Consider the following 24,976-nt stretch of genomic DNA (forward strand, 5'->3'; position numbering starts at 1 on the left):
CATCAAAAAACATATTCTCATGTGATTTTAATTACATTTCTTATTTATTGAAAACAACACAACTGTGAAGTTGTATTATATAACTATATTGAAAAAGATTTTTGTAATGGAAAAGCAGCTACTGGGGTTAAACAAATACAGGTGGAAACCTTTACGGTTTGACAGAAGAGAAAACTGTTTGTCGGCTGCTTGCTGATTAGTTCCAAAATTTGAATAAATTATTTTTGTTAATATTCTCAAGATTTAATTGACTTGAACCAAATAAAAGCATCAATAGGCTGAAGAAGTCAACAAGTGGTCCAGAAAATACATAAAAATAAAGACCCTTCCTTCCTTAAGTAGTATTTTTTTTTTTTGCTGAAGTTTGAAAAGGCATAGAAATAAAAAGTAAACTTGTTTATTATCATCAGCATTTTGCATTCTAAGTAGCTTTCTGTTTATTTCAGGTTGAACCAGCAAGATTAGAGTGCTGAACATCATGGAGGCAGGACTGCAATTACAATGCTAGTCCGTTTTTTTTTGAAAATGGAAAAGGACAGCAGAAACAAACTTGGTGTTTGAAATTACAGCCTTGCCAAACAAAAGAAGGCCTACAGTCTAATTTAAGTTTTGACAGTTTCTCAAATTTATCTACTTGAAAATAACCATTGTTCTCTTTAAAAAAAAAAAAAACAACATTTCCTGGTGGCTTTTGTCCATCAGCAGTCTCGTTGTGTTCAGTGTTTTACCTTGTCAAAGAACTGCCGCAGCGCCTTGTGGCACTTCCTTTTGTTGCAGATCTCTGAGGTGGAGACGCGGCTGGTGCAGGGGCTGATGTAGGCTGAGCGATACTTCTTGCACGTGTCGTTCAGGTTGCAGGCCTTGGCCGCCGTCAGGCAGTTGTTCTCTCGGGCCACTGCAGGCTCTCCTGCATAAACAGAGACAAACGATGGACAAAAGGATGCTGTAACGACACAACTGCTTTAGATATTTACACTTTTGCAAGAAAAAAAAAAGTTATTTTTTTATCAATTGAAAAAAAAAAAAAAAAACAAGTTTAAATCCAGCCAAATCTATATCAGCCGATATCGGTCCAACACAGAAAAATAGAGCTGAGTTGCTTTAAAACATTTATTTTTTTAGTACACTGATATAAATGTCATGTATTACAAAGGCATTTAATAACTCTGCACCAGTACAGCGTATTGAAACACACCAACAGCTGCATAATGATGGTCAAACATAGAAAAACAACTTTCATTTGTTGAGTCAGTGCAATTAGGAGTAGAGCCGCCATTAGTTTTAATTTGAGCAATTTTTATTCACCAAAACTGGAAAAATAAGCAATATAGAAACTGAAGGGACCAAAACAATAGGTTGATCAACCTGGTAAAAACATATTAAAAATAAACTGCTGATCAGTATGAAAATATGTTCAATATTTCATTTTAAGATCTACTTATTGAATGCAGATACACCTATTTACTAATATTATAACAAATTGTTGTTGGGTTTTATTCAGACATTCTGATACAACTAGTCAGATAATCTCCATTTGGCCCTAAATGAAAAAGAGCTTAACACAAACAGCAGCAGAATTAATGTTTCTTTTTCATCCATGCAAAAAACAAAAAGCAAACAAACATAGAAACTCTGAAGCCCAATTCAGATGTTTACAGTTATGCTTCCAAATCAGATTTGTGTGTACAGTATGTGTTACAGTGGAGCTCCTGCAATCATCAGCATCCCGAACACAACCCTGATTATCTGTCACCTCACACTAACTGCCTGTTTTCCGCGATCCACCATTAATAAACATTAATAAAATTTGGAGTTTTTTGGCGTAAAAGTGGAGCAGAAATGAGCATCAATTAAATTGAGTGAAGCATGACAAACATTCAGGAGGGCAGCAGACGGGCGAGGCGTAAACCGTGAGCAAAATGTGAACAAAACCTTGTTGATCTTCCACTAATGTGATAAAAGACACAATAATTTTAATAAGATAAGATAAATCAGATAAGATAAATCTTTATTGTCATTGTCATAAGAACAACAAAATTTAAAACATAGCACCAACCGAGAGAGCAATGAGCCACTGCAACTATGTGCACCGCCATCTTGGTTCTTATTTAATGGTTTCCAATAAATAAGAAAGGCAATTAAAATGCCTGTTGTTTACATGATAAGTTATTAAAAAGCATGCTGCTCCATCATCCTCCCATCACTTCCTGTTTTCTCTGTCTTCTCTGCCAGTAGTACATCCTGTTGTAGATCACATGATTCGTGTGATGTAAAAAGTATTTCCATTGCAGTTTTAACCTCAATACGACTGAAAAGTCACCTCATCCTCTCAATAAAACTTTTTAAAGGAAATTCTGTTTTTTTTTTTTTCAAAATTGGCGTATTTTCATTAGGCAAATTTATTTTTGACATTTACATTTCTGCAATGTTATAGTCAAAGCTAAAGACAACTATCCACCACAGCAATTCAGTGGCTTGTATGTCTCAAGATACCTGAGCAGTTAACTCTGTATTGACCAAAGTGATGACCTTGATCCACAGAGTGCATTGAAAATAATGTTGTTTCTACATCAGCTAAAGTTTGTATTTAAGAGATAATGTAAATCTTACGATTAAATGGATTTAACGCTCTGATATTCATCTGTGGTAAGTTTTGAAATAATAACTTTTACAAGATGACAGCAGTCCGCTTGAATGATGTCAGACGGTCTAATTAAACCTTTTAGTGGTTGAACCATCTGTGACCTTTGCACATCTTCTCACTCACAAGAAGACAAAAAAATAATAATTTGCCATCAAACATCAGTAAAAGAAATATGAATAACAGCTCTTCACTCTTGAGACTCACATAATGTTTCTAGTCACAACTGCATCACTGCATCAGAACTTGTTTTGTCATATTACAGCCTGAGAATGCAAAGTAACAAACAGCTGGAAAAGAAGATTATTGATGACAACAACAGCAATTGATGATGGTGTTTCTGGAAACACAGATGATGACTGCAGTCTGATACATTACTTTAAAAACTATTTTAATGTTTTTTCTTTGATTTAGAATGATGTCAGGAAAAGCAAAGTGGGTTTAGTTCTTGTAAGCTGTCAGTGATAGGGGAGTGCTCGACTTGACTGGTTAATCATGAATCTCTAATGAGACTAATGCAGATTGGTCAAAGTGGAGATCTGCATCAGAGCAGATATCATCAACTGAGGTTTTCAGCATAAGATCAGCAACTATATCAGGACAAACGATATGAGAATTATTCTTCTCTGAATACTTTTGTCTAATACGCAGTTAGTGATCTGTGAAGCCTTGAATTATTGGTTATTGATTATTGGTTTTCCCAAAACTCCTGCAGAAAACTCTTGCCATTCTTAGGAATCAAGTATTATGTATCATTGTATCTATGATGTTCTTTCTCCACCAAAAACCTTCTGTCTGAAGAAACTAATTATTTGAAATGAAAAAATCAAGCTAAATAATGAAAATATGAAAAGTCTCCACTATCTACAAGGGTCAAAAATAGACTTATCATATTTCCAATTTGACAAGTGTTTTTTCCAGAGTTCATTGTCTAAGAGTTTTGACCCAATTCATGTAAATGTGAACTGTGAAAGCTCCATTATGAAAAGACTAATAAAATGTTGCTGAACTGTTATAGGACAGTTTGGGGTTTTTTTGGTTTAAGTTTGAATTTTCTGATGAAAGATTTTCTTGCAGACCCAAACAAAAGTTCACTTTAGTTCTATAGAAAAAACTCTGGAGCTTTTTTTTTTTCTAGTACATTTTAACCACTAACTTACTGGGGATTTTTATATGAAACATGTTGTTGCTTTTGACCAGATTCTTAATTGAGTAGAAATTGTTTGCTAAAATTCAGGAGTACTTGAGACCTGTCTAAAAATGCTTAGAACTATTTATTTTAATAGTTCAAACACCAAATAAGCATTAAAATGCAATAATATGCACAGTGGAAACTTTCTACTGCAGAAGCTAATATTACAATCTTCCTTATTTCAACCCTTGGGGGCTACAGCCAATCAGCACCAAAGAAAATAAATGGCGCTCCTACATATGCTGCTTTACAAACACCATCAGTAGTTTGTCACATTGCAGTATTTAAGAATTGAATTTGGAATATTTTACATTAAGTCTACAAAGAATCTGCAAATTTTTACGGACAGACGAACGGACGGACGGACGGACGGATGGATGGATGGATGGATGGATGACTAAGTGATTAAAGTCTCCAGATGAACAGTGTAACCTGGTATCAGGTTGATGTTCTTTCTTGTGGGTTCTTAGCTGCTTCACTGACCTAAACTCTTAAACTTTCACCCAAATGCCAGATGTTAGAAAACCAGCTGTTACCAGCTGTATTCAAGAAAAAAAATATCAAGAATAAATTGTTCATATCAGTGAACGTTTTGTCTTCTTGCCTTTAGTCCATACATGGTTAGCAGTTACTGCGACAGACTGGCGACCTGTCCAGGGTGAACCCCGCCTCTCGCCCGGAACGTTAGCTGGGAATAGGCACCCGCAACCCTCCCCATTAGGGACAAAGGGTGTATAGACAATGGATGGATGGATGGATGGATGGATGGATGGTTAGCAGTTAGCTTTGATGTACTCTGTGATCCAAACCAGCATCTTCAGTCATCAGTTAACTCTCAACTGTACTGAGAAACAGATTGTGACAGCATCAGGCCTCACCCACCATCCCATTATCATCTGCTGAAAACCTCCAGGAGGAAGCAGGTCATGGATGATCAGGCTGCATTTTACAACTAAAAGCGCTAAAAGCATTTGGGTTTATTTCTGACAGGGGATTGGCAGTTTCAAACTGCAGCAAATTATGTCATCATCCTCACACATCACAAAGTCAGTTTTTATTGTTAATGCTCCCACATTACCATAAAGATGATCTCTTCATAGCAATGTGGAGGCATTTACAATACTTTTTACCCAAACACCTGAGGTGTTCTGTCAATTCTAATTCCAAAGCCGACAATGAAAAAGATACAGATATAGATACAGTAACAAGCTGGGAAACGCAGCCTTACTGTGAAACTCTTCAGCAAACATCACAGCTTATACTTAGACCAGAGAAAAACTATCTTGATCACCTGTCTACTGAAATGCTTTTTGTGAGAAAATCAAAACAACTTGAAGTTACCTAGGACCAAAAATAGACCCTGTATAGAATTCACTATTTTTATACATAGATATGGTCTGCTGTTCTCATTTCTGGAATTTCTCTTATTGACCTGGATGACTCAGGGTGCTCAGCTCATCCAGCCAATCAGAAAACAGAAGGAGAAGTTGTGAACGATGACATAAATTTTCAGCTGTTTTAGAAATGTAGTCTGTCTGTAGTTTTAGTAACGGCAGCGGAGGAAAAGAACAAACCTGTTTGGTTTGTGTTGGTTATTCTTACAAGTACTGAGCAATTAAAGTTGGAGCAAATGTTTCACATCTGTCAAACATGTCATAGCTCTGCTCTCCACGGCATTTGCCATAAATCTCATTTTCCAGTCGGGTCTGTTAATAATGAAAGAGATCATCTTCACAGTCTCTGTTGGTGGGGATCATCCTCGAATGTTGCTGGACGATAAATTGTCCAAGAGGGAATTGTGATAAAAAATATTTTTGTTGTTTTAAGATAATTTTTCATTTAATATAATTGTAATGCCATAATAATGCAATAACACATTATCAAAGATCAATAAAGTTTAAATTCTAATGAACATTTAACCCTGGAAGACAATTTACATATTCAAAATAAATAACCTAAACAACACATAAAATTAATTATGAAGTTTCTGCGAACATAGCTGTCCTTTAATAAGAAAGTTCTAGTTGAGACCAAAACACCAGACTGAAGACTTTATCATCCAGATTTTGGTTGAATGAGAAAAATAAATAATGCAAATGGAAATTATTGATCTCATTTTACTATAATGCAAATAATTGATTAATTGATTTTTGTACTCCTCCTCTGCTCCACAGTGCCCCTAGTGTTGGCAGTGTGAGCTGAACTCCTGTTGATCTCCTGGCAGATGGCATCGTCCCTCAGACACACACACACACACACACCCACCAACACACACATGCCCCCCCACCACACACACACACAGAATGCTCAGACAGGGCCCGCACCCTGTTGGGGTTGGGGCCATCTGGAGGCCTGGTGAGGGGGAACCACCCCCCTCACCCCTCACGGCGGCTCATGTTTCCGATTCAGTCTCAAATTGATTATCATGTCGCCTGTTTCCTCCAGTGCCACTGTCCCCCTTGGCCCCCCTTCCTCTGTGTAATTACAGATGCCATGGGATACACGGGGTCAGAACCTGACCCGCCTCGTCTCCGTACAACCCCCCCCTCCCCCTCATCTGAACCGCCATTCCTCCTTCTCCCGATGCCGTTCTGGTGACCAATGACCACGTGATGCTCTGGATGCAGACCAACCTTTAGCGCCCTTCCTCCAGCCCCAATCATCATCATCATCATCATCATCATCATCATCATCCATCTCTTCACATTTTTCTCCTACTGCTTTTGTTTTGTACTTGGCCATCTGTCCCTTTATTTCCCCCTTTAGAATAAGGTGCAGCTTTTTACTGGCTCTAAGCGGTTTCTAACAACTGTTAAAAATCTCCATGTATTTGTAGTAATTAAGGCCTAAAAACCTTCTGCCTTTTCTGCTTAATCCTGATTTAAAGTTTTTGGAGGAAGTTTGACATCTGAGTGAGTGTGTTGGTCTGACTGCTGGTCAGCTGGAAAGCTGGGAGCACTTGACTGGTGTTTGTTTCCACTCCTTCATGCTGGGCCCTCTCCAGCTCTGGGTTCCTGCTGTGCCACTGGGGCCGCTCCCTGTAATTCACAGGCTCTCTGTTTGCTAAGTGCAATAAACTGAGGTATTTGTCCTGGTGGCACGGCAGCAAGGGATTACAGAACAAACCCTCTCTGCCACCCAAGAGGAAACTAAACAGAGGAAATGAGGTTTAATACACATTAGAGTCAGTGCTAGCTATAATGAAAATATGTACAGAAAAAGCCTTAAAATGAAAGATTTTTTTATTACGGTTCTATAATCTCAAGCAATTAGTTTGCCTTTATACGTAGGTGTTAGGTGGGAAATTCAATCACTTGTTAAAGGTTCCAATTTTTACCCAGAATTATCCTATGTCAAACATTTAATGATAATTAGGCTCAAAGTAGCCTGGCAGTCCCCTTTCCCACACAGTTGTACTCAGCTCTCATTTCCCTTCACTTCTCTAGGATTTCTCACATTCAAGGGGATTTATCCAGCAGATATCCAACCAGTAAAATCAGCAAGGAGAAGGAGAAAGTGTGAGTGATGACGGTGATTTTCTGCTCGGTTTTGGAGTTGTAGTCTTTCTGTAGCTTAGCAACAACAGCAGAGGAAGTGAAAGAAGCCCTTAAGTTCACACTTCCAAACACTAATTTAGTGATATGTGATAAACAATATGATGCAAACGACATCATGGAGAAGCATTGCAGTGATGATGTGCTGCAGGGGGCGCGTCAGAAAGAGTAAGAGGTTCTTAAAGAGACAGAAGCCAAGTTCAAGGTGTGAGATACACCTACAAGGCATAATTTAAGTTATTTTTAATGTATAAAGCATTTCCATAACAACTGTAACAGTTAACAGTCACTTGATTGTGCCATGAAATGGCATTATGTGAAAAACACATAACCCGCTGTCTTTAAAATGTACTGGTATGATCCTTTCTAAAGCTCTTTAGAAAAGGTCATATATCTACCAATCAGGATTCAACTCATACTTCCCTCCAAAGTCACCTTAAATGTTTGTTGCAAAAAATCTCCATTTTTGTTTCATCTGTCTCAAACAAAAAGTTTTAGTAAACTCTAAAGCTCAGTTCAAAAAGGGGCAATATAGTCTTCTCCTCTAGAAACCCCTCATCCCCTCCAAAAAAACCCAGTTGGCATGAAGTCAGCATGGAGACATCCCCATCTGCAGTACCTCTTTGGCATTAAACTGTGGACAAACAATAAGCCTCTGCTTAAAGGTAAATAAACTTACAAAAAGGAGTCCCATGTAGAAAAAAATTCACATGGGACTTTACGACAACACAACCAGTAATATTTCAGTGGCAACTTCAAATTATCTTGTCATTTTAAAATATTTACTGTATTTACAATATATTTATATATTGCAGTATATTTACAGTAAAATGGAAGACGACAAATCTGAGAACCTGGCACAAACTGAAAGACGGAACAATTGGTTCAAACAGCATAAAAAAGTCACAACCAGACATGAATAATATCAATAACTTTCCTTGTCCTCTGCTTTATATGTTTTCTTTCTGGAAAATATCCCAAGGTCAAACTTAAAAGAGGAGGAAAGCTTTCAATGACTCAGCAAAATAAAGCAACACAGACCGGTTCACTACCAGGCCGTGGTTCAGATCGTGTAACAACTTGTTTAAAGGTCCACTGTTTTATTTTTAAATTCCTTCCTGGTTGGAAATTATTAAGAGGTTTTCATAAGAAACATAGTGAGGGGATAACGTAGTGAGTGTCTGATGATTCCTTTCTTGACATTTAGAGTTTTATTAGCTCTTTCTGGTCATTTCACTCATTAAGTTTCCAAAACAAACATGACTAAGACATGACAAAGCTATATGGGCTAATTTAGCCTCAGTCCTTTGTTCATCGTTAGCCTCTAATTGATGGAGGGAAATCGGGGGGCAGAGTTTGTCACTGGAACACAAGATTTAACAAAGATGTGAAAATGACGTAAAAAGAGTCAGAATCTGGTTTAGCATGTTTTTTCTATTTACTTAAAACATTCATGTGAAATGATTCTGTTCTGATTTGATCCTGTTTTGCGTCCGAGACATTTTATGAACATTTGTTATATTCCATTTTTAAACCATAAAGCTTGTGAAACTGCTAAATACGTCTGTCTGCTCAGTATTAGTTTGGGATTTGATCAGCAATAAATGTCCTAATATTTATCATTGTAACATATATAAAGTAAATAAACGTTACTAACATGGCTTTGATAAAAGTAAGATTTCTTTTTGATTACAGCTCAAATCGTGCTTCCTCCAAACATTTTTAAACACCTCACCAATCCTGAAAATGTCTAACTCTTTCTGTTTTAGCAGAAGCTTAGCAGAGGTGCAGTCACTGATGGCGTACAGATCAGATTTAGATTTTGAGCGGCTGTGTCATGATGAACACAGACTCATCCAGGTTTCCAGATGATTACTTTCTCCAAACAGAACCTTCGCCTCCATTGTTCATAGCCATACACAGTTTCCAACATCAGCACCTAAATTAACTGTGTAACACCTCATTATGATTTAGCAGACGGAAAGGAAAAGCAGAACATTACGGAGGCGGCCTGAGTTCTTTTCCCTGCCAAACTGCTCTCTCCATCATTTCACTGATCATCACTGGTGAGTTACACCTCCATCTGTTTTAATGGCCTCTACACTTGAAAGTGCAAGACAAGCAAAAACAGAGAGTGGATTGGTCAAAGAAGAGCCTCAAGGTTTAGTCATCCTTCTTAGCCTTTCCCTCTTTTCTTTTCTCTCTAAACTATGAGCCTGTTTCCTTTTTTCAATGCTTCTCTGAATCTCCGTTGGTCTCCTAGACCTCACTTTCTGCCGCTTTCTCTGTAGTTAATAATCTGCCTCTTCCTCCAACTGTCCCAGTGCAATAAAGCCACATGGCACTTGCTGCAGCAAATAACATAACTCACAGTTGCTAGTAATTGATCCCTGTAGTGCAAAGTCTTTCTTTCTCCCTCTTCCCCTCTTGTCTGTCGCTGTCTCTGTCTCCTGTGGAACAGCTCTTCAACTCTAACAAATTTTCCCCTTCAACTTCCTTAAATTTACTGGACCTTATTGGCTCGTACTGCCAAAGACAATTATTTCTGTGTTTCCCCTTGCTTTATTTTCATTTTCCTGACACTGCACCAGAGTGCTTCCACTGCCAAAAAACCCCTCCAAGCCCAGCACCTCATTTCATTCATGCTGCTTCGCTAACATCGGGTCTGTGCTGGTTCTTACCTGAATATATAACATCTTCCGTGTGCCTCATGAGCTTCTCCAATTTCATACTCAAAACTCATTTGCTTGCCTGAAATGTAACTTATTCTACAAATTGCTCATCCTCAAACATGGGATTATGGGTTCTGGAACTGATGATGGGGTATAAATACAACCTGAGGGTAAATGCTGCATCCTAACTAAAAAGTTTTCTTACTCTGAACTTTATGCTGGCTCATCCTAACCTTTCTCCTTTGTGAAACCCTCTGGTCTGTTTTGTAGCATCAACAAGCTCCTATAGAATAGGATAGAATTAGGGTTAGCCATCCCTGTGTTTTCAGATGATAAAGTTTTAGTCATGACAAACAGAGACTGGATTTTATGAAGATAAAGCTCCAATTTGACAAAATTTGACTGATCACTCAGCCAGGATTTCTTCTGATTTGGAGCGTTAATTCAATGCAAATAGATTAGCTGTGATGGAATTCAGTGAGTTAAGATGGAGCCATCTTTGTTGCTGAATTTGTTGCCTGAACCAGAACACTGGCATTTTTGTAATCAGTTGCCTAATTGATGAAATATTCTGTTTGCTTAAATTGTCAGATGAAAACGATGGAGAATTTTTTTTTTGAAGGAGTTGCATTGCAGTCTGAGTTTAATTTATTTTTATATTTGATGTTAGGGACCTTTAAAGGGGCTCATATATAGAGAATTGTGAACTCGTTAAGTTTTAGGAACACAAAGTCAGATGAAGTTTGACCAAATACTCCATAAAAACAAGTATTTATAAAAAAATGGATGCATAAAAAAACATTTAAAAAAACATCTAGCTTTCAAAACAGCATTTTATCCTAAATACACAGTCAATACACTGGCATCATACTCAAGTGTGAATTAGCTCAACTGGGCTAATCTTCATATCTCTGGTATCTAAGTGTCACATCAGCCCACCTAAAAACACCAGAGCTAATGTTGAAAAACAAAGGGAAAATGCTAGTTAGCATGCTGTTCTGATTTCACATCTTGGGAGACACTGAGAATTGGTTAGAGGTGGATTCTTAGTACATTCAATAAAAGTTCATTTTTAAATAAATTGGACCGAAAATTTGAATAATGTTTCCAAAACCAGATTTCAAAACTCCCAGTTCGTCCTTTAAACCACTAATTTGTTAATAGGTAGATTTTTCTAAATAAATTAGTTTCAACATTTTTCTAGCCTAAAGTCCGCTGTTTATTGTCTGGACAATGATTCTTCAGACTCTGCTGGTGTCCTAAACTAAATTTCCAGTTAAAATTGCAGAATTGTAAACTAACTTGCAGGTTTGACAATAAATCAGAAAGCAGTCATTTGTACAAATTTCAGGAAGGCTTTGGAAACTATTTTTAATATATTTATTTAAAAAGAAAATTAACTTTCTAATTTATTCATATACGCACCACCTGTCTAAAGAAGAAAAGGTTGAATCCTGGGAGTTTAAATCAGAACTGTTACAAGAAGTGTCTCCGTAATACCATGCTTTTATGTGTGTAATGATAAAAGAAATTGATAAAGGCCTTTAGGTGTTTCTAGTGTGCCTTACCATAATCAGTTTCAGACTGCATTCTAACCTGCCATTAATATCTTTGTTTTCAGATCAAACCTTGCTGTAAGCTTTCCAGTGTGAGGTTGACAGCGGATCAGACGGCTAGAAAGTTTGGATTTTAATGTACTAATCTGAAAAATAGAGTTAAAAAAATAAATGGAGGAAACTGTGAAAGATCTGGCTCTGTATGATCCTTCCAATCACTTTTTAAGACCCAACAGAAACATTGTTTGCATGTCAGCAAGTTCTCTAAATTCTGCAATAAACCTTTTTTCACCCAGGTGGCTTTATTTAAACACTGAACAACTAAAACCTTACAGAGCTTGCTGTATTACATCCAGTAGAACAGATGTAAACAGTGACATACTAATGCAGTGTTTTCACACCTGATTAACTGGTGAGCTCAGACTGAGGAACAAAATTTCAACAAAATTTAAGTTGCTGCAGTTTGGTTTCTCACTGCACTGTCAAACAAACCAAACCCTTTGAGCAACCTGTTTCCCTCCTCGCCTGTGGGGGCGCTGCACCAAGAACCTCTGAAGAACACACTGAGTGCAACTTCCTTCTTCGCAAAAATGGAGTGGCGCCGGATCTTAGTGGTTGTAGCATTTCTTTTTTTATCTTTGGTAACCAAAGATGAGACATTTGTTTTGGGTGTTTTGATGCAGAATCCCCTGTTCTATAGTTCATTTTCTGTTTTCTCCACTTGGTGTTTACGTATTCAAACCGCACCAGAGTTCACTTCAAATGAACTGAATTGGAGCTTTTAGAGTTCGTTTCTTTGGTCTGCTTCAGAGTTCATTTAGACAACCTCACCTCCACAAACAGACAGAACTTTCTAGAGAAACTAGAAGTAGAACTAGAGCTAAAGTGGGTTTAAGAGGGCTGGAGTGGATGCACCCTTAAAGGATAACCAACATTACCATGAAGTGCCACAAATAAACAAACTGACCTGCATTTGTTTTTTTTGCTCAGCAACTCGACAAGGTATGTATAATTAAAATACTACTTTAAGGAAAATAAAACTGACAGACATTCAAAAAGCTAGCAATGTAGTGCGGACAGAAGCACAACGAGTGCTGACCTGAGCTTTAGAATCAGAGTTAAGGCAGAGCATTCAACAGACCAAAACTGAAAAGTAATAAAAGTCAAGAAAGGAAAAGTTGGGGAGAGTGGAGGAAAGAGTGGAAGGAGAGAATAGCCTTGGCCCTTCACAGTGATGAATCCTCAGTGAAGCCGCTTTCATAAACCCATCTGCCAGTGTGGAGATCAGCCTGTAGAGGCAGGCCCTGTGGGGCTGCAGCAGAATATATGGCTTTTTAATAATGTCCACAAACACATTCAGTGCAGAATTGTACTGTACGCCACCCCCACATCGCTCTGGGCCAGTCCAGGGTCTGGACCCACTATTTACACTCCTACATTCTCTGCTTTAACATCTGTGACCCTGAGTCAACTAGAGCAAGCACAAGTTTAGAAAAAGTTATCCAGCATAAATCTGTTTTCACACTGAAAACCTTTCTTTTATTGCAGCTGCTAAACTAGATAAAATGTAGTAGTGGAGTTTTTGCATAAACACGCTAAGACCAGTGGCATGGAGGCAATTCAAACTCAAAACTGTTGCCTCTAATTTGTTATATAAAAGTAAAACTATTATTCCTCAGTAGGTTCATATTCACACTGACAAAAAACATTTTTTTTCCCTTCCATACATGGTAATGTTTCACCATTAGCATCCATTATCTGGTTTAGGAAAAATAAACTGTCCTGGCCTTCTGTTTACACATTCATCTGCTTAAAGTAAACCAGCAGTTGGTGTAGCTAGCATTTGCATAAATACAAGCTAAGAACAAATGGATTCAGAAAACAGATGAGTATCATGATGTAATGTTTATAAACAGCTGCAAACACATTCACCTTTATTTCACATTACCTGGATGGAAAACAGATAGAGCATACAGAACCTGGCATGAAAAGACAGTAATGTTATGCTTTTGGTCTTAAAGTTGATGAGATGGGCTTTGTGTTTTTTTATTTCATTTTAAAACCTGCTATGATGTGAAATTAAGGCATACAGAATAGTTCCAAGACCACAAACATCCACAATCTGATACTGGCCTTTACAGGAAATATTGTCACTCTTTACTTCAAGAAACAGCTTTTTCTTCATTAGTCCATTTTTTATAATAGTCTAAGGAGTATTATAAAAAATAATAGTCTTTTGGGAAAGACCCAAAAAAAGTTGGAAATTGGTATTGGCTTCATCAGCGCATATCTCTTAATATGTCACTGTAGCAGTACCACACTACAACAGCCTGATAGTTGGTAGATTCGGTTCAATTTGAGAACAGAGCTGCTAAATTTATTACATTTTCAGCAGGTATGGTTCTCTTTCACACGGCACTGTGTCAAACGATCAAAACACTTTGAAAAACCTGTTGCCCTCCTTGCCTGTAGTGGCACTGCAAGAAAAAACCTCAGAAGAAGACTTCCTTCATCACCAAATGTGAATAACAATGGAGCAGCTTCAGATTTTAGTGGTTGTAGGATTTTTCTTTGTATCTTTAGCCAAAGACCGTTAAGGCCTACAGAGTGCTAGTGCTGAACTTGCATGTTTGTTTGGTGGAATTTACCCAGAATGTCTTGCACTGTAGTCCACCATCGCTGTTATGCTAACCATTGACATATGTATTCAATTTCACTTCAATCAAAACAACACCAAGGTTTTTAAGTGGACCAGAGTTTGATTACAAGTTCACACCCTGCCAAATTAACTGGAATTTGTAGGCAAACAAGCTACAGTTGATTAAAGCGGAAAAAGGAAGACTGGTGTGAATGAACACAGCAGGTACCAGGCCCAACTCTAAAAACCTCTGCTCTGAACAAAAACATTAAGCCCAGCAGTGGTCCTGCTGTTGTACCTGACAACATATTGAAGCAAATGCCATCATCGTTCCACCATTTCCCATCTGTCATCCTCATATCTCAATTGTACCCCAAGTAGCCATTTTCTTTAGTTTGATATATGAAACCGCCTCCTACAACTCAGATGGTCTGCTCTCCATCCCCAGCCTCCAATATCTCTTGGCCCTTCTGCGGCTCCTGTCCCCAACGCGCCGTCCCTCTCTGAACATCAAGCAGTCCATGCTGGAGATGTATGTGGGCATCTAACAACTGGAGAGCCTGTTTACTCCAGAACAAAACTGCAGCAACAAGCACACAGCCCCCATGAATTCATTCAGCACCTGAACCCCACCCGCCCCGCCGGCTGTGTTTGGACTGATTTACAATAGAGGCAGCGATGTGCCATTGAATTTGTTATGCAGCTGGGACAGCAGCGGCGCTCAGGGGGGAATTACTGTTGTCCATAATTAGTCCTGCCGGTGCTCTCTAAAGGTGTATATAATCCAGAAGAGAAACAGGAAAGAAGCAGCGGAGAGAGGAGACAGGAGGAGAGGAAAAAATGAAGAGGGTTCTGTCCTAAAGAACTCATCAATAACAAACACCAGCACACACTCCATAAATCCAGATCATGGCTGAAATTAACATCACAACATTGCCTCCATCAGCTATCTTTTCTCATTTCCCACCAGTAAGACGAGTTGAAGCATTTGCTGCTTTTTCTTTATGACAGAAGAAGGTGATGGCTGCTGAAAGCAATCTGACGGGCCCAGGACTTTCAGATCGATAGCTGGGGTGAGGGTGGTGCTGAACTCCACCAGCGGAGAAAGAGAGAGAGAGACTGTCACTGCTGAGACTGAATGAATACATCATTGGGATTACTCGCAGTCACATCTGACTACTAACCGCCCGCGCTTTTTTAATCTTCCCACCTTGACAGAACCGTCTGAACCTGAATGAACAGCAGCTAAGGATTTGTAAGCAAATCTCTGCATCGAGACAGAGACAAATGGAACGACATCAATGAAATTTACTTAAGGGGCAGTTTTATGTTAAATGTACACATTTGTTCTAATGTTATTCCCTAATCAAAAACACAACTGGAGAGTTGCCTTGATTCTTTCATGCATGTCTGAGAAATCCTTTAATCTCCATGGCAACCATTCAGTTCTGCAATACACTTGGGTAAACGTAGCTCCGCCTTCTCGTAGCTCTTTCAGACTAGCCAGCAGCAATTAGCAAACATCTGCTATGTTAGTGGGTTAGTAGAGGAGCCATGTTAGGATGACTTCCTGAAGTCTCAGAAACAGCAGGAGTTTCTAAAGAAACAGAGGTCGAATTTCAAGACGTTAAATTGCAATGTCAAAATTCTTTTAAGTCATATTTGATACATACAACAACGACTAAAGGTAACAGTCATTTTATAGCACGATGTGCCTGGAATAATACTAATAATACTGCCCCTTTAAGTTCATAGTCCTTTGTATCTTTTCTTCTTCTACAAGACTCAAGATGATTATAGATGAAGATAAAAGAAGCATAATGACAGACGTGTAAAAGTGTAAAACATTTCACAATGATCAGTAGAGTTTTGTTAGCAGGTAAAGTTCTTTTAATCAGATTATTTAGGATAAACTGATCCAGATTTGTCATTTAGAGCAAGAAATTTGAAGATTTGAAAATAAAAGTTCTCTGGTAAAATTTGACTTTTTTTAGAGTACAAAAAATAAAGTGATTGAAAACTTTTATGCAGTGACAGTAAGTATGAATGAAATATTCACAACACAAAATTCTTCAATTTTTAAATTGGGGTTCTTTCATATCTTTACATCTAGTCATATATGTCAGAAACACAGACAAAAGAAGTATTCATACTTCTTGAACTTTTATTGTCACAAACTTTGATGTATTTTTGTCAGGAATTTAATATGACAGACCAACAAAACCTAGCTCTTTGGTTCGTACACCATGGCTTTTAACTTTAATGTTTTTTGGCTAATTTAAGAAAAAGCAAATGTTTCTTTAAATATAAAATACAATTGTGGGTTTTAACACTTTCATCAAATTTGCACAACAGAATGGCACAAAATATTATCTGTAATATTTCTTCAGCTCTGCTTTTGTTTGAATTAAGTTCGAAATTTTGAGTTTTTTTCCACAAATTTTTTCTTTATTTACCAGGTAAACCCATTGAGATCTGGATCTCATTTTCAAGAGGGATCTGGGCAAATATCAACATCCTATAAGAACAAATAAATCCCTTCTCTTTACAATCATTTTAGACAACTTTAAAACCTCAAAATAGAAAATGTTAGTTCCTTAATGGTCACAATTAATTTCAAAAAATAGATATTTATCTTAAATATAAGTTGAACTTTTTCAAAAGGTCATGATTATCTCTCTGAGTAAGTTGTCTTTAACTAGATTAGGTAAAGAGAAAGTCTCCATGGACTGCACTGAATTTTATTTAAGGGCATCAGAGTAAAAGGAAGTTTTCAAATTTCACATTAAATCCTAATAATTGTGTGAAAGGTATGAATACTTTTGCAAGAAGTAAAATGTTGCAATAATCACTAGACAAAAGCAAAATCCTTATTTGGAAAGAAGGATCCACAGCCAGAAAACATCTGATAGTGTCTGATACTGATCAATAACCTATGTTATCAAACCAGTCTTACCATGTTGATATTGATTTTTTTTTTCCTTACTGGGGTGGGAGGGAGGATATTGGCCAAGTGATTGGCTCCTGTTTTATAATTAGCTGTGTAAACCTGCAGCACAAGTATTTTCAGAAGTTTAGGAGCCTTTTGATGGATGATGTTCATTTTCACTTTCTGTGTCTTGGATTGGTGCAGGCATTCAACTTTTTTTCCAGAGCTATATGTTTTTAAATGAATATGCTGGCATGCCAAAGCTTGGCTCGAAGATGGATGAGAAGTGCTCTACCTCTACTGGCAGGTCGAACATGGAAAACAGAGCAGGAGGGTCGCAGCGCAGCAGAGGGAGGGCAGGATGGGGAATTAAGGAGTCTGTGAAAGGAGCCTTATAAGGGAAGAGGAGGGAGTTGAGTGCTGCAGACACCATCCAGACTGCTGACAGAGGCTGATGACAAGAGAAAGAGAGAGCGACCGGAACCAAGGTAAAGGCAAAAGCAAAATGTGACGGGGAAAGAACAAAGAAAGACAGAAAGAAACATAGACAAGTTAGAAGACCAAAACATTTAAAGAATTTTAGCTGGTTTAAAGAGAACTGAGCTGTTAAATTCATGTTTAAACAAATATTAACGTGGTTTTTACTGTTATTTCATTACTTTGTGTTCCAAACAATCATCTGTTTCACTTGAATCATTTATTAAATCAATTCAATCAGCTTTTTCACACAAACATACACTTAAAATGGAAACACTCCTTGGCTAATCTCACTCTTTTCAACAATTACTGAAGAGTTTTCTGATTAAATTCAGCAGAGATTGGCACGTTTCAGGTTCTTTACTGGTGATGTTATTTTTACTGGTTTCTACAATCACTAGAATTTTGGGAAGACTGAATTACATAGAAATCATTTCAGGCATTCATTCTCCCTTTAAAACAATCACATTAGGCACAAAGCCGTTGAGAATTAAATCACATTTGGTCAGATTTTCTTATGATCTCCATGAAACATTATGGAGAACTGGTCACTGCAGAGAGAGGGGACATTAAAAAAGAGACAAATATTAAATATTTACAAATATTAATGGAGAGAGAGAGAATAATAAAACTTAACAACAAAATAGAGAAAGTAATAATAATAATAATTATCATCTTCATATCCCTGTTCAATGTAATTTCTAGATGGCCAGAACAATATATTGAGAATATATTGGCATCACAATATCAATGTGTGCATTATTCGCATCACAAAGTGAAATAATTGTTGACTAATATATCCTGAGAGTTATAAACCTGTGTTTTATATTAATGTAATATTCAGCCACATGTCCAGAGTCTGACAGCAGCAGAAGCTAAACTGGACACTCTGATGATTCCCTCATGCTGAAGCTCACAGATATGGAAGCACAGATGAAATAGGCGCATATGAGAGCTGATGCTGTCATCATAATATTTGCCAGTATTATCAGCAGTGCAAGACTTTCTGAAGTCCTAAAAATAAGAATAACACTCAAATGCAGACAAAATCCATACTCGTAACATTCATAAAGAGAAAAACATGGCATTTCTTCAAAAATATTCTATTTTTTTATATAGCAAAAATATGAAAAATGTTTTGGTTTTTTTTTACAAATATTGTTTTTTTCACCCCTAATTTCTAGCATATATTCCAGCATCAGAATCATTTTATTCCAATTTTATGGGAAAGAGTTGAAGCTGTATTAATAATTTTGACCCTGTGTGGAATAGAGACACTTGATACATTTAAACCGTCCGTCCGTCCATCCATCAGTCTGTCCGTCCATTTTCTAACACCCTTGTCCATAGTGGGGTCATAAGAGGTGCTGGTGCCCATCTCCAGTTTCGGGCGAGAGGCAGGGTCACCCTGGACAGGTTGCCAGTCCATCGCAACATTTAAACCAATTGTTGATTTTTGTACTTTTTGCTCAGTTAAGCAAAACGTACGCTGTAGAACGGCTCGAGTCATTCCAAAGCTTCATTAAAAGGTAAAAAAACAAATAGCTTTACTCAAGCCAACCTTAATTTGTGACCTATTCTGCCTAAACAAGAAAAATTAAAAGCCAGGCAGAGATATAAGTGTAAAATCCACACAGCGCTGAAATCGTTACTCTTCATTTACTTGACATTCAATGAGCTCATAAAACCATTTGTAAGGACATTTGGATACAGGAACTTGCAGAAAAAAAATGATCCCTGAGGATTCAGACCCAGAAATGAATGTAGAGTAGTAACATCTAATCCATAGTCTCACCCAAACACCAACTGTCTTAGTTTAATCATGTCAAGCCCAAAAGTACATCAATACTTTCCTGACAATGCTGTCTAATTGGTTGCTGAAAGCAGTTTGCTGATAATGCTGTTCTCAGCAGGTCTTATTGACTCCTTTTGCATCTCACTTTTCCCTCACAGAGCAGAGATACAAACTACAAATGCATATAATCATATCATGCTGCATTTCCTCTTCCAGTAGAAAAACTCAATAAACTAATCCTGATATGTCCGTTGTTATAATAAACAGCATATTGATTTCTTACGTTTTCTTCGGAGATTTATCTCTGATTATTTGTGATCAGTGGCGCTCTGGATCTGAGTGCGCCGTACACGGACGAGACGGGGCAGCAGAGGAGGTCACGATTAAACCAGATTAGCTAATAATGACTAAATGACTTGACAGGCAACCCCAGGCTCATTTTGTGACCAATGACTTCCTCTGCATGCTCGTTATTTGGGAGGATGAGAACAACGGGTCAGTGTTCTCGGATGGGGTCTAATTATATTCACTGGGGACTCTGTCTCATTTCAAAGACGATCCCATCAGGGGGCTTTTCATCAAAGCTGCTTCTCATCGGCAGTGTTTCTGCTTTCTGTTACATTCAACAGTTTGTTTCTTCACATTGATTGTTAGTTTGCTATCAGCTTCTGCATGGCTCACGGTCAAAGCTCCATTCTTCGCCTCCGTTCTGCACATTTCAGCAAATTAGGACAAAACAGAAAGCACTCAGAGGAAATGAACAGCGACCTCCGGAGCTCAGCCATCCATTTGGGCTCTCCACAACACGGTACCACCAGGTATTTTAGAAATCAGCCTGGCTGAATTAGGATCTGTGAATGGTTTTCTATCCATCATGAAAAGATGAAGGTGAAATTGGCAGGTGGTGAAGACAGAAAAGCGTTGGTGGAGATTTACTGAGAGTGCAGTGCTCTTTACCCACAACCTGTATATTCATTTGACCTTTTTTAACCTAAAACGCTGCAAAATGTCTAGGTGTCTGCAGCTGTGATTTTTACTTCATCTTCAGACCCATTTTGTTGCTTTTAGCTAATTGGCTCGTAAATGTGTTACTGGTGTATCTCTGTTGACTTCAAAAACAAAACCTTTCAGACAAAACTTTGTGTCACTTTTTTCTCAAGTTTCTGGAGTTGCAAATAAAAATAGTGTCTTTCATTTAAGCTGTCTGTGCATTTCTTTTAATGTTTTACTAATGGTGGCCCAACAAAATGCAAAATCTACAACAAAAAACTAAAACCTTAATGACAAAATGGAAATGCTAAACCAAATTTGTGCAGAAGTGAAATGTATGCTAAATTATAAACTATGCTAAAACAAATGTGCAAAGTCACAAGTTATGCTAAAACAGAATGAACGCTAAATTGTAAGCTACACTAAAGTAAAATTTATACCAAAACATCCATCCATCCATCCATTTGCTAAACACCCTTCGTCCCTAATGGGGTCGGGAGGGTTGCTGGTTCATCTCCAGCTGCGTCCCGGGTGAGAGGCGGGATCACCCTGGACAGGTCTCCAGTCTATCGCAGTACCAAAACCATAAGTTATGGATTATGTTTTGGTATAAAAACACAACTGCTAAACTAAACCAAAAGTAATGCTGAAGCGGAATTTATGCAAAATGTTAACTTCTGTTTGGCGTATTTCTCTCTTACCATAACTTCCACTGTGGCTTTTGCTGCTGTGTTGTGACTTAATGTCCTGAGCTGTTTTTGTTTTGCATTTTGTTGACCCCTCTGGGCCACCATACCTTCTGCACCATTACTAAATCCATAGAGCCTTAAAGGCAGAAATAATTAAAACCCATGCTTGGTAAGCACATTGGAGCTCTATTCATTTATATGTTTTTATATTGACATTCATTTAACTTTTGATTTTGAACCATAACTTCATCTTGTGTAGACATAAAGCACTGTTGGCTAGTTGACAAAGACTGAGCTTAGAGGCAACAGAAAACACTGGGAACCTTACACTGTAAGGCATCATATCCTCTGACAAAGCATAATGACCCTTGAACTTTGGGTCTTTCAACAATATAATGAGTTAAAAGAACCTGATAGGACTGGATCTTAAAGTCTCCTGCTTCAATTTATAAAGGATAAAATCCATGGGTTGCCTGTTCACATAATAAATGAAGGCAGTTCCACAAAGGTTTGACATAATCTCTTAGTTTTACCTCTATATTTATTTGACAGGAAGTAATATTTATGTTTAAGAGTAGTCCAGTCAGAGCTTAAACCTGAATCCAATGGAATACGTGTAGGAATGTGAATACTGGAATGACTGGTCTGCCAGTCTTTAAGACGTCCTGAAGAAACAATATCCCCGTGGAAACATGAACGATTCTGATCAGTGGTTATTTGAAGGGTTTGATTGGTGTAAAGCAAGTAAAAGTTTTTTGAAGGGTAAAAATGACTTTTAACGACATAAAAACTTTTTTTAATCATGCTAATTTTCCACTGTATATTTGGAGAGACACCAGTCTCATTTACTGGCAAAAACAAACATCCAAAAGAAGATCATGTTTAATCTAACCAACCAGGGGTATGAATTTTTCTGGGCTTATCTGTAGAGAAAACACTGGAAGTTGTGACAGAACATTTGGTGAGACTCACATCCCTTATCTTCAAACACATAAACGTCTGCTGCTTCATTCAAATGATTTGGTTGTTTTAACAAATATTACAGTCTTTGTTCTTGTGATAACTTTTGCATAAATGTGGCCAGTGTTTGTGCTAACTGGTAATGAAAAAACATCTATTGAATAAATAAAAAGAGCTTCCTCATTCAAAAATCAGACAGGCTCATAAAAAAATGTATTTGACTTCAACATTTACCTGTGATGTTTTTCGCTTAAATGATTGGCTTAGCAATAAAGTCCCTGTTGACGCTTGTCTGGTTTAGACATTATCTCTGGTTAAAGCCTCTGTGTAAGTGGAAGTCGTCCGTTTTGACTGACACTTCCATTTCAGCTGGAATACAGTGAAGGTTTGTTCATCCTCTTTGCTAAATCCAGCTTGTTATCTAAATCCACTCAGTGTTTTCTTTATGATTGAGAAGGGATAGTGAAGCGTGTGAGAGCTTACAAGTGAATGGAAATTTGGACACTGATGTGTGTTTCTTCCCTGAAGGTGTGTGTGTGTGTCGCCTCTCAAAAATGTGTTAGCTCACCTCATATAAACATGTTTATATGCAAGGTGTCGTTTATGGTGATTCATTAGCAGCAGAGTTCACATATGACAGCAGCATGTATTATGGGCTAATGCCAAAAAAAAGCACTGACACACACACACACACACAATGAAAGTGTGCCTCTCTGTGCGCAGAGAGGATGAAGCAGCGTGCCTGAAATCCTCCCAGCTGAAGCAAAGAGAAACAGATCACTCAAACCGATCTCCATCAGATCCGTCCTGCACAGTTCAGGTGTCTGTAGGGTCTTTGCAGCAGAACACAGCCTGTCGGTCATATCGCTATTGTAAAGATGAACCGGTTGTAATTGAGCTTGATTAAAACAGGCAGGCAGAACTCTGATTACAACTAGTAGAGCAACTGAGCTGCATTGCTAATAGACCTCGAGTGATCAATACAGATTGATCATCATAGATGAATCCATAGTGGAACTGTAACTGGCTCTACTGAGGCACTGCAGGCTGTCAACTTTCTCCAATTAAACAAAAAAATTAGAGAAAAATAGTTTATCTGAAAAACTCTGTAAAGCCCTCAGACATTCTTTTTTCAGGTATCTTTTGGTTGAAGTATTGTGTGTTTGGACATTGCCTTTGATTTGGACGCTGTGCAGCTGGGGGGATTTTTGCTCCTGCTTGTTTTTCATGCGTAACCATGGCAACAAGGTATAGTTTTAACAAATCAAAGCAGCTGCTTGGGATCTCAAAAGCTCGAAGAATATCTGAACTATGACCCCAAACTTCAGAGGAGTTGAAAGGGAGGCATCATGGACCAAAGAGCAGAGAAAAAGGAGAAAGTTAAACCTTCTCTTCCATCAAACCCAGCAGGCAAGGATAATATCCCTGACCACAAGAGCTCTGCCTGGCTTTCTGACCACATGGTTTCACCAACTCACATTTTTAAAACCATTATGAAGGAAATTTAAGACTTGTGTCAAGAATCTCGGAATCTCAGCTGTATTTTTCGCCACAGGAACAGTTTGTTGAAATAAAATTCTTCGATGGGTCAGCCTGGAACTTGACCACTGTGACTTCAGAGCTTGTGTTGCACCAAACACCGTTACTAGATCCATGCTAGCAGTAGCAGTGGCGGCCATTTTCAGGGAAGCCTTTTTAGCCACGCCAGATCAAAACTGTGACAGATTTGTGGTTTTCAACTTTTAACCCCGTAGTGCAAAGTTGTTTTCACACAGAATCCACATAACATCATCAGAAGTTGGCAACGCAAATGTGCCCATGGAGATGAAAAATGTTGTTCAGCGAACTGGTGATAAATTTGTACTTACCAATGAGCAACTAATACAAGCATTAGCTGATAGCTACCTGTAGCCTCAACCGCCTCGAGTCACAGAATGCTATGAAGAAGCCTCTAATGTTTGCCTGACAGAAAAGTCTCACAGGAAAAAGGAAACTACACTGAATACATGAGATTAAACACTCCTGCCACAACAACATTTAGGACCTGAGATTAATATATTTCAGGCCATCTTACATTTAATTTGATGCATTTAAGACATTTTAAATTTCATAAACAGGAATATAGTACTTTTTAGGAAATGAGAATGAGAACCAGTGTTTGATGGTGTCATCCAGGACGTGTTACTGTGGAATACTGTCTCTGCTAAAAGACAATCATCAGACTGTCAACGGACCCTCTTGACAGTCTGATGATTTGAAGGACCCTCTTCAGTCAGAGGGTCCTTCAAATTTGTTGCAAGACTGACTGCTACCAGATATTATTCCTGCCAACAAAATCACCATCCACAACTCTGAAGATACTTTAGTTGGATGATTTGCAACATTTTATTTCCCTTTGGCATAAATAAAGCATTTTTTTAATTGAAATCAATACAGTTTAATAGTTTTAGGCACTTTATACTGTCAGCCATTTTGGGACTATCTGCATTTTAAAAGAGGAAATTAGATTAAATATTTGCAGCAGAGACAACAGCTGAAACTAATCATTTTTAACTGTGTCAGCGTATACATTATGTAAAAATATGTGGTTTAAATCTCAGTAAAGAAGGCCTGTATGTATCCAGTTCTTATCCAATTGGGGGAATAATAATAAAAAAAAAGAATAAAATGCATGTTAGTTAAAACACAAACAAGCACAACACATTAATTACGGGTACATAGACAGTTTCTTGAAAAGTAGGTCTTACAAATAAAAAATTATTTGTTTTCTCGTTCTTGCTGAGCTCCGGGTGTTGTTTTGTACACTGTGTTTTCTTTGTTCTCAGAAACTTGCTACAAATGAGACTGAGGATTGTTTCAATGTCTGTCAGGCTGGGGAGGAGC

General features: G+C 37.9%; 1 protein-coding gene across 3 annotated transcripts in view; it reads right to left on the minus strand.

Annotated features, from left to right (window-relative positions):
• gfra1a (gdnf family receptor alpha 1a) overlaps nt 1-24,976 on the minus strand; it is a 118,022-nt gene that overhangs the window by 27,077 nt on the left and 65,969 nt on the right. For all 3 annotated transcript variants that reach the window (XM_044136479.1, XM_044136480.1, XM_044136477.1), the window contains one exon: nt 729-907. In XM_044136479.1, coding sequence (XP_043992414.1) covers nt 729-907 — 179 coding nt within the window. The remainder of the gene's footprint in view (nt 1-728; nt 908-24,976) is intronic.

This window comes from Gambusia affinis, linkage group LG13 (genome assembly GCF_019740435.1).
Source record: "Gambusia affinis linkage group LG13, SWU_Gaff_1.0, whole genome shotgun sequence".
Taxonomy (NCBI): domain Eukaryota; kingdom Metazoa; phylum Chordata; class Actinopteri; order Cyprinodontiformes; family Poeciliidae; genus Gambusia; species Gambusia affinis.